The 11055-nt window shown below is 35.9% G+C and overlaps 1 protein-coding gene across 3 annotated transcripts in view; it reads left to right on the top strand.

The window, feature by feature from the left end:
- Positions 1-11055, top strand: part of magi3a (membrane associated guanylate kinase, WW and PDZ domain containing 3a) — a 181511-nt gene that overhangs the window by 158895 nt on the left and 11561 nt on the right. For all 3 annotated transcript variants that reach the window (XM_016522514.1, XM_016522515.1, XM_016522516.1), the window contains 6 exons: positions 2571-3143; positions 5374-5405; positions 5967-6156; positions 7149-7243; positions 7332-7524; positions 9759-9953. In XM_016522514.1, coding sequence (XP_016378000.1) covers positions 2571-3143; positions 5374-5405; positions 5967-6156; positions 7149-7243; positions 7332-7524; positions 9759-9953 — 1278 coding nt within the window. The remainder of the gene's footprint in view (positions 1-2570; positions 3144-5373; positions 5406-5966; positions 6157-7148; positions 7244-7331; positions 7525-9758; positions 9954-11055) is intronic.

Raw genomic sequence — 11055 nt, 5'->3', positions numbered from 1 at the left:
CATGCAGGGAATTCTGGGAATATCAGTTTACAGGTTTTTTGTTTATTTGTTATTTTTACTTCTAAAAACTGTAAAATTAACATGAAATGTCTGGTTTTTCCCTGTATATAGTACGGGAACTTACAGTTAACCTATTAACAGTTTTTTTCCGTAGCGTTTTTACAAAATTTTACAGTTAAAATTACACTTATTTTTTACAGTGTAGCGTGTTGATAAGCTAAAGATCAGTATTGTAATAAGCACAAAATAGTAAAATAAATAACACAACAAAAATCAAATGCAAAGCACAGATATTGGGTGAAATGTTGCATTTTATTTAATGTAATTTTCACTGAGCTTGTCACATTGCATTCTGGGAGTGCCTTATGTGTGAAGGATAAATTCGGTGCTGCCTTTGGCCATTTTGGCCATAACAAGGTATCCAACTGTTTCGAACAGGCTTCCTTGTCAAGGAGTGCATGAGAAACTTGACCTTATTTTAAAAATATTTTTAAACAAACCATTAACTATGACTTTTGCATCAATAAACTGTGCTTAAATGCTGCTTATTAATAGTTAGTAAGGTAGTTGTTAAGTTTAGGTATTGGGCAGGATTAGGGATGTAAAATATGGTCATACAGAATATGTGCTTTATAACCAGTGTTGGGGGTAACTCATTACAAGTAATGCGAGTTACGTAATCAGATTACTTTTTTCAAGTAACTAGTAAAGTAACGCATTACTTTTTTAATTTACAAGAAAATATCTGAGTTACTTTCTCAAAAAAGTAATGCCAGTTACTTTGTTTTCCCATTTATTGACTGACAGCTCTCCTGTCCCCTTTGTGTGGAAGCATGGTAATTTGCATATGGAACTTGAATCGAAATTACTAAAGATTCTCAGGACACTAATATATTGCCTATGTACCAACATATAATATACACTCTCGTTTAGATCATCAGAAGACTAATTCATAGATACTAAACATGGTAGGGTTACATATATGTAAGATGACAGGAATGAGTGTTTCCATCATAAGCCTGCATAAAACAGTATAAAATCTCAAAGACAACATACACAATGACCTGAAGGATATGTGTGTTCATTCAAAGAAAGGTTTTCCTATGGATTAATTAGAAAAGAGTCCATTTCTACTGTGCACTGTGTCTCTTCCTTATGGAAAAGGCAGTGGTTTTCCCTACTCACATTCCATTAGGTCGTAAATGTATCTGGTCTAGCAAAGGTGTCGTGGTTGCCATGGGGACCAGGGGGGGCCCGGTGTCGTTGCAGACATCCTGGCACCCAGTATGTTTATTGGGTGAGGGGTCTGTGAATGTTTGTTAATCTAATGAATAATTGATTTGTTAAATCAAATGAAAAATGGTGTGTCTGATTGGCCCAGACGCTACAGAAGCAAACCTGGAAGGATGCCATTGATTGGTCAGGAGTAGAAAAGGATTCAGGATTTCCCCAACATCCTCTGCATTGATCAATAGACAAACTTGCCATTAGATAGACTGCACCAACTGAGTGGATCATTGACTTTAGGTGGACTAATGGTTACTTGGGACCTGCCTCTTTATCACTGCATACACACTCCCCCGTGAACAGAACAGAAGGAGCCAAGACAGCTCTCATTGCTGGAATCAAATTGAACAGTTTAAACACACTGGCAGGATTTGTGTTTGTGCTCAAATTGACACAGTGGCTATGTTCCAGGTCCTAGTGAGTTTGCCTTGCTGCCTATTGTCTTCATACACAGTACAGACACTCTGCTTACTGAAAATGAATCTTATTAGTGGCTGATTTAAAAAGACTCTATATAGACAGCAATTATTATGGTCACTCACATCCCACACAAACAGTGATCTTCATATAAAGTGTATGACTTTAATTGCATAGCACACAGATATTGGATGTAATTGTGCTTTTAACTAGAATTAGCTATGAACTTTTTTGTTGTTGTTGATACATTTCAGTACTGAAAAAATAGATAATTTTTACCGAAATTGATGCAGTGTATTCTGGAAGTGTGGATACATACAATGTTGCCCAGAAATAGGCATTTTACTGTTTGGAACAACATTTGCATCAGGAATACATAGGAAACTTTTCAAATGATAACAATTGAATCTAGTAACTTCCCCAACCCTGTTTATTAATACTAATAAACAGCCAATATGTTAATAACAGGCATGCTAATAAGCAACTAGTTAATAATGAGAATTGGTCCCTATACTAAAGTGTTACCGACTAATGATTACCATTGAATTTAATCTTAACATGCTGCTAAGTTAAAAACACAAAACGTGTATTACAAACAAATATTGGGGTAAGTGGATTTTAATTAGGTGGAACAATTTGTCAGGACCAAATAAATAAGTTTTTTTTAACTGGGCATGTCATGTGATGATGGCAGAAACACAGTTATTTGCAAGGCATCATATCTTTGCTCAATCCTGTATGGAAAAAGCTTTTGCACCCGAATTGCCTAAACAGGATTACCTTTGATGCCTAAACATTCTGTCTAGGTAGGGTTTGGATTTTAGAACAACTGCTTCATTCATACTTATTCTTTGTCTCTCATTTAGGTGATGTTATAGTGGACATAAATGGTACATGTGTGCTGGGCAATACCCATGCAGATGTGGTCCAGATGTTCCAGTCCATTCCTGTAGACCAATATGTGGATATGGTCCTGTGCCGTGGATACCCACTGCCAGAGGACACCAATTCCAGCGAAGAGGGCACAGGCGACATAATAACTGCTATGCCGGGAATTGACGGGCAGCCCATTCATTCAGACGGGACCCCCTCCATGCAGGACCTCCATTACATGACCACCGATGGTAGACATCCAGCTGCAGCAATGCCCAACGGACGCTACCCAGAGGCGGGAGACACCACCCTGCTGCAGCCCGAGCTGGTCAGCGTGCCTTTGGTAAAGGGGCCGAGCGGATTCGGCTTTGCCATCGCAGACTGTCCGCTGGGCCAGAAGGTGAAGATGATTCTGGACGCGCAGTGTTGCCGAGGTCTGCTGAAGGGGGATGTGATAAAAGAAATTAACAGGCAGAACGTACAAACCCTCACCCATGCGCAGGTGGTGGACATCCTCAAAGACCTGCCCGTGGGCAGCGAGGTCAACGTGCTGGTGCTCAGAGGAGGTGAGTGATGGAGACAGTGTGACCTGGGGTCCAGTTACCTCCTAATTCTTTTTGACTACTCCCCGTTGCTGGTCTCATCTGGCTATAGTGACAGCTAAAGATCCAAAAATGAATATTCTTTCATCATTTTCCAGTGTTGTTTGGTATTATTTATATGCTGTTGTAGTATTTATTCATATATTGAATTAGCTTTTATTTTTATATTTTCAGTTTTAATTTTAATTTTGGTTTAAGTTTTAGTTATGTTATGTAAATTATGGATAAACTTTAATAAGCTTAAATGAAAATTAGAAATGTTGCTTGGGCAGCTTACTAAAATATAATAAGTTTAAGTTGAAATGACTAAAAATAATGTGGAATAGAAATAATTAAAAACTAATATTAATAAAAATGACAAAAAGCTCATAACACATTTTTCAATATTTATATTTAAGTTTATTTTTATTTTCATTTTAATAATTTTAATACATATATTTTATTTCAGTTAGGTGCCAAGGCAACATTTCAAATTTTCGTCTAATATGTTTTTATAATTTGCAATATAATTTAATTACTTTATTGCAATTAATGAAAATTATTTTAATAGTTTTAGTTTTTGTAAACAATAACATTTACTCACCCTTATGTCATTCCAAACCTGAATGACACTTTTTTCATTGGAAAATGTTTTTTTTTCCATACAGTCAAAGTCAAAGGGGTCAGATGTTGAAAGTCAAATTTGTTTGTTTTGCGCAGCTCGTCAGTGAACAACGGCTCTGTGTAGTTAATGCTGCTCAATGTGAAAGCCCGCAGGTGATGGAGATTTACCGCTGATTACAGAACCGGCTTTCTGACAAGAGGCACGTTTAATATCGCATGCGATTTATCGTGCAGCCCTAGTCTTGTTAGTATTCACAGTTTGCATGCAGGCTTTTCATATTGCACACACACACTGTACATAAACATGCCTGCCACGGATCATCATGCTCTGCATTGTGTATATATCAGGTCTTCTCATTTATTTCTCCAGTATATGTAAATGCATTGTAGAGTACACTGCCCCTTAGTGGAAACTTTTGATTTTTTTAAGGTTTTCCACTGTATTTAATATAAGCTAGACTGAAATTCAGCCTCAGGATTGAAACGTTTTGCATTTTCATAAGGATTTTTGTGTGTTTGTTTGTTTGTTTTTGGTTCCTCTGCACTACCATGCAAAAGTTTGGGGTATGTAAGAATCATTTTTTTTTAAAATGTTTTTTAAAAGATGTCTTTTAAAAAAAAGTCTCTTATGCTCACCAAGACTATGCAATGGTTTAACCAAAAATGCAGTAATTTTTAATATTATTTCAATTTAAAATAACTGTTTTAATATTTAAAAATATTTTTTATTCCAGTGATGGCAAAGCTGAATTTTCAGCATTATTACTCCAGTCTTCAGGGTCACATGATCCTTCAGAAATCATTCTAATCTGCTGAAATATTTCTTATTATTATCAGTGTTGAAAACAACTGTGTTGCTTTTTTTTTTTTTTGTGGAAACCATGATACTTTTTTTTCAGGATTCTTTGATGAATAGAAAGTTCAGGTTTACAGCATTTATTTCAAATAAAAATCTTTTGTAACATTATGAATGATTTTGATCACTTTTGATCAATTTAATGCATCTTTGCTAAAAAAAGAAGTATTAATTTCTGTCAAGAGCAAAAGCATACCAACTCCAAACTTTGGAACAGTAGTGTATGTTATGTTTATCACATTGAGACTGATGTTGACTTGATTAATATATTTTGCAAGGCTCTTGATATTGGTATTAAAGGTGAAGTGTGCAAAAAAAAACAATTAATGCTAAAATACTTTCTCTAGCTTGTACAATGCTTACAGAAATCCATTTGTGTATGTCAATCCATGGCTGATTTCTGTTGTTTAAAACATGTTCTGTTTGTTTCCGACAACAGCTATGGCTTAACCAATGCCATGAGTTTGGGGTGGGGCTATCTGTTTATCTGACCAATGACGAACGAGGCAGAGTGTTCTGTAAACCTTTTTGAAGTAGTCATATTTCATTTGGAGTCGTTAGTGATGCAAAAATGGCACACTTCACTGTTAAAGGTTTTAAGTGTACTAAATGAACTGATGAATTTAATTTCTCCTGCAATAAATTGCTCTGTCTAATTATATAGTCTTGGAACGTACCTCTTCAACTGTACTTGCTCATTCTCATTTCCCTCTTTATATCTGTTTGTGCCTGCAGGTCAGACATCTCCCGTGAAGTCTCTGAAACCTGTAAGTTCAGCTAAATGTCTTTTAATTACTCCATTTTTGGATTTAATTTAGACACACTAGGGAATTTTGATGTAATGAAGATGAAACAGGATGAATTATTTATCGGCCTCGTTCTGGGTTCTTCTACGAAGCGTGTTACTTGCAGTCATACATTATTCACGGAGCAAGTGCCAAACGCTATAATGTTATTTTAAGAGCAGGATGTGGTGAATCTCTTCGAGGCAAACACGAGCTTTTGCAGCAAATATCACTGCTGAGTCAACAGGCCCCTCAGGAGTGCTTCCTATTTGGCTTCTCTCAAAAGTGTTTCTCATACAGGCTCTAATGTTGATTATCTATTTCAGAGCAGGTTTTATAACTTTGTGTTCAACACGGATATAAACATTGTGAGTCATAAGGACACGCTTTGAGTGACTGCATTAAAAAGAATGAAGTTATCAATTTTGGGTGAACAATCCCTTTCGTATTGAGAGACGTCCATGTTTGGCATAGTACTTGGGCTGTAACGTTGTGGAATATTTGGTAATGTTTGTTGCTGTGTGTGTCCATCTGTTCATTTAGATCACTCCAGCTATTCCCAGTACCCAGAAGCAGGACATTGCCACCAGTTCTGTCAGTACAGAAACTCCCAGTGCGGCTGAGCCTGGGCCCCAGTCCCTTCCTTTCCCTCCTCATGCCATCCGCTCCAGCTCCCCAAAACTGGACCCGTCTGAGCTCTACCTCAAGTCTAAAGCCATGCTGGACAGCAAACGTGAGTTCAACCTTGACTTTTGGGTAGGGATGTAACGATTCACTCAAGTCACGATTCGATTCGATTCACGATTTTTTTTAACAAAATTAGATTTAAGACAAATTATAAATTAAATGTGTCCTTTTATTATTGCTTGGACAAAATGCTGCACGTTTCTTTGTGAAATTGAAATATAACACTATAATAATATACTAATATAGCACTTGCATATTATTGCTCTTTTGTTGGTTTTGATTGCTTTTATTGTCCTCATTTGTAAGTCGCTTCGGATAAAATCGTCTGCTAAATAACAAAATTTAAATATAATGTAAATGTAAATAACAAAACTAAATTGAAATTTTAAAACAAGCCCCAAATCAAATAAATAACACAAATAAAATAAATGTCTTCATATAAACAAAATAAGGCTTTGTCTGTGCTCTTTCCATTTAAAATTAGAGGCAGACAACCACTGCATTTTAATCATGATCCAAATAAAGATGCTGCATACATGCAACATGAGTAGTTTTTAATCTAAATTAGATTGTATAATTTCGAAATTTGAAGCAAAAACAGAATGATTTGACTTCAGTTTTGGGAAACTATACATAAAAAAATATCTGCATGAAACGGAAAAAGCAGACGAGCTGAACAAGACGCAGATTCACTCTCTGCCAGCAGGTGGCGTTTAAAGCGTTTCCTTGGTTTCCACTGTAAACAAAGCAGCTTATGGCAAGATGAAAAGAAAAAATACCATCTAAACTTTTCTAAAGACAGTAAGCTCCACTCAGACATACATTCATATAAACTCCTACCCCTAATTGAATTTTGTTTAGGGGTTTGTTTAGCATCTCAACCGAATTTGAATCGTCACATATTTGAATCGATTTTCAACCGGCTCGCGGTTAATTGTTACATCCCTACTTTTGGGAGCTAGTAGTGACATGTGAGACACATTTGCTGTTTACACTGCAATATTTATGGCTGACAGCAAATTTTGCTTTTTTTTCCAGCCACCAACACTAAAGAACTGGACGTGTTTATCAGGAGGAACCAGGAGACTGGATTTGGGTTCAGAGTGCTGGGTGGAGAAGGACCAGATCAGCCAGTGAGTGTTGACATGCTTTGTAGTGATTCATTACCATATTGTCACAATGGAAAATGATGTGACCTTCAACCATGCCGTCTCTCTTTAGGTGTACATTGGTGCCATCGTTCCTCTGGGTGCCGCAGAGAAGGATGGGCGTCTGCGGGCTGGAGATGAGCTCATTTGTATTGATGGCGTTCCTGTCAAAGGCAAATCTCACAAACAAGTTCTGGAGCTCATGACCAATGCCGCCCGCAACGGGCAGGTGATGTTGACCGTGCGCAGAAAGCTCACCTATCCAGGTTCGTACCCTGCCTGCTGCTTTGTATTCTGATAACTGCATGCTTGCATTTACGTTCTGACAGCTGTAGAAGTCCTCCAGAGGTTTCAGTCATATCCAACAATGTCTGAAAAAAGATCCACTCCCTGTGAGAACTGAGCGTTTCGCTCCATTAGTTCTGAGTGAAGGGCCGAGTTGAGTTATAAAATAATAACCACAAAATCAAAATTTAATGACCACTGTTTTCAGTCAAAGCAGAAGACTATTTATGTGTTAACAAAATAATGACTCAATGCGCTGAGTAACTATAAAAGAAAGACGCCTCGAAACAACACTCACTGGGTAATTTTGAAAAATAAACTTCAATTATGAAGCTTTTATGAAATTTGGCTTTATGCCTCGTAGCAGTTTTTCAACACTTTCATAATGTTCCCTTTCAGTTTTGTTAAAGCACACTGGGATTTTATTCGTTTGTTTTACTTGATGTTGAGCATTGTAAGAGATTTTTGCCAAATGTATTTCTTCGTGAATCATCAGACCCTGATGGAATCGGGCAAACTATATAATAACTATATATTGTATAATATAAACTATATAATGTTCCTGTGGCTCAGTGGTAGAGCATTGCGTTAGCAGCGCAAAAGGTTGTGGGTTTGATTCCCAGGGAGCACACATACTGGTAAAAAATGTATAGCCTGAATGCACTGTAAGTCACTTTGGATAAAAGCGTCTGCTAAATGCATAAATTATTATTAATTAAATTATAATAAACAATACAATAGGTGAAAGTCTAAAATTAGCACTAGTAAAGCTAAATTTGGCTTTGGTGAGAATATAAAACAATTATATATAAAAGCGTATTACTTGCCAATGACCAAACACTAAGTAACTGCAAGAACAGTAAAAATGATCCGCACTTCACTGATAAATAAACAATCCCACTGTGATATGGAGTATTATAATTATATAACTTATAAAGGTATTTTATAAATGTATAAAAAATATAGCTGAAATATAATAAAAAATATGAGATGAAAAACTTGAATGAAAATTGTTTAAGTTGAAGTACTAAAATTAAAACTGATATATATATATATATATATATATAAAATCATTCATCTGATATATGTGACCCATGCTGACAAAATGAGTTGGAATGCGCACAGGCTAATTTTAAGCTACGGGCAAAAAAAAGGGTGAAAATGTTGAATTTTGGTCGAATGTGAGGTTTTCACAAAAACCCAGATATCACACGTACGTCTGCAAGATGTCTGTTATAGGTCGCTTCATCTGGAAAGCATCTGCTGTGTACAAATATCTGATTTTTACATGCATCCTAAATCATAAACATCTTAAAGACATTTTCTAAATGTTTATTTGACATCTGACTGAAAATGTCCCATTGACGTATTGCTATAATGTTCCTGTGGCTCAGTGGTAGAGCATTGCGTTAGCAGCGCAAAAGGTTGTGGGTTTGATTCCCAGGGAGCACACATACTGGTAAAAAATGTATAGCCTGAATGCACTGTAAGTCACTTTGGATAAAAGCGTCTGCTAAATGCATAAATTATTATTAATTAAATTATAATAAACAATACAATAGGTGAAAGTCTAAAATTAGCACTAGTAAAGCTAAATTTGGCTTTGGTGAGAATATAAAACAATTATATATAAAAGCGTATTACTTGCCAATGACCAAACACTAAGTAACTGCAAGAACAGTAAAAATGATCCGCACTTCACTGATAAATAAACAATCCCACTGTGATATGGAGTATTATAATTATATAACTTATAAAGGTATTTTATAAATGTATAAAAAATATAGCTGAAATATAATAAAAAATATGAGACCAGTTTTGTGAATATTCATAGCGAAATCTCGATGGCATGAGTCTGAACCAGTGAAATGTGATGTTCAAACCCATGCTGATGTAAACAAAACGATCTGACTGACTGACACATCCGAAGCGTGCGCATAAAGACGCGTCTCTCAGACAGTGCGCGATCCCGATATACATGTATACACAGAATTACATTTCAAAATATCGTTTTTTTTGTAATCGTTTTGTCATTATATATATATATATATAAACAAATTCTAAATATTATTAAATACTATATTAGTATATAAATAGTACAAAAATAACATTGTACAGTACAGAACTGTGGAGTCTGACATGGACCTCACCATTAATCTTTGTTCATTTAAACTCTGCTTGAGAGTGCTTATATGAGTGTAATATGCTTGAGCAGAAAGAGAGGAAGATGATGGGGGTCAACCTCAGGCCCCACATGTTCCAGCGCTGGTCAACGGATCACCCAAACCACCCCACATCGAGGTGTCCGGCCACAGCCACCCTCAGCCCTACGACATCACTCTTCAGCGCAAGGACAACGAGGGCTTCGGATTCGTCATCCTCACCTCTAAAAACAAGCCTCCGCCTGGAGGTTAGAAATGACTTTCAAAGCTTGTTTTCCTCTCCTTGTGTCTCTGTCTGTCTCTCCGTCTCACCCCACCCTAATTTTCAAGCTTTTTGCTACTTTGCTGTCAGCTTCAGAAAGCACACCTTGTTCTGCTGCATTAGATGTGCAACTACAGACTCATAACATTGTTGAAAATGTGGCTGAAATCTATATTACATATTTCTTCCTGTTGCTTGAAAGTGTGACATACTGTACAATGCAATTACAATAATATAATCAAAGCTAGCTTAGCTGTGAAGTATTATAGTTATAAACCCCAGAGCTGTAACAAAAACGCTTATTCAGATATAATGGCTATTACCATTAGCTCTGAAAAAGGGCATACGCTGTGAACGTTTGTAGGATTTATTTATGAAATTATGCTGTAAAGTTGAAAATGTAGTTTGAAGCTGAAGGGTGTATTTTCCTTGCGATATCAAGGCTGTTTTTGAACGAAAACACAGTCAAGATAGTACTATTGTGAAATATTCATTTATTTTAAAATGTAACTTATTCCTGTGATGGTAAAGCTGAATTTTCAGCAGCCATTACTCCAGTCTTCAGTGTCACATGAGCCTTCAGAAAACATTCCAATATGCTGATTTGAAAACATTTCATTATTATTATCAATGCTAAAAATAGTTATTTTTGTGGAAACGTTTTTGTGATTTTTTTTTTTAGGATTCTTTGATGAATAGAAAGAAATGTAGAACTAGAAATGTAACATTATGACTTTACTGTCACTTTTGATTAATTTAATGCATCCTTACAGAATAAACACATTAATTTCTTGCCAAAATCTTACTGACATCATAATAAAAGTATTCATTTCTTGCCAAAATCTTACCATAGTGTATAAAAATATTTCATTGTAGTTTGAGTAAATATTATATACAGAGCCCCACACATGACATTTTCGTCTGCATGTCTTATGCTGAGCTTCGTAATTTTAACATCGAAAAAGTACTTTTATTTACACTTTTAATTACCATATATAACCTGGCATGTTCGTTTCATAGTATGTGTACCATGTAATGCAGGGTGTTTTTCCTGATCATGTGACACATCTGTAAATCTCTGAGAATAA

This window comes from Sinocyclocheilus rhinocerous, unplaced genomic scaffold (assembly GCF_001515625.1).
Source record: "Sinocyclocheilus rhinocerous isolate Xijiao unplaced genomic scaffold, SAMN03320098_v1.1 scaffold148, whole genome shotgun sequence".
Classification (NCBI taxonomy): Eukaryota; Metazoa; Chordata; class Actinopteri; order Cypriniformes; family Cyprinidae; genus Sinocyclocheilus; species Sinocyclocheilus rhinocerous.
This window is presented reverse-complemented; position numbering and strand designations above follow the sequence as displayed.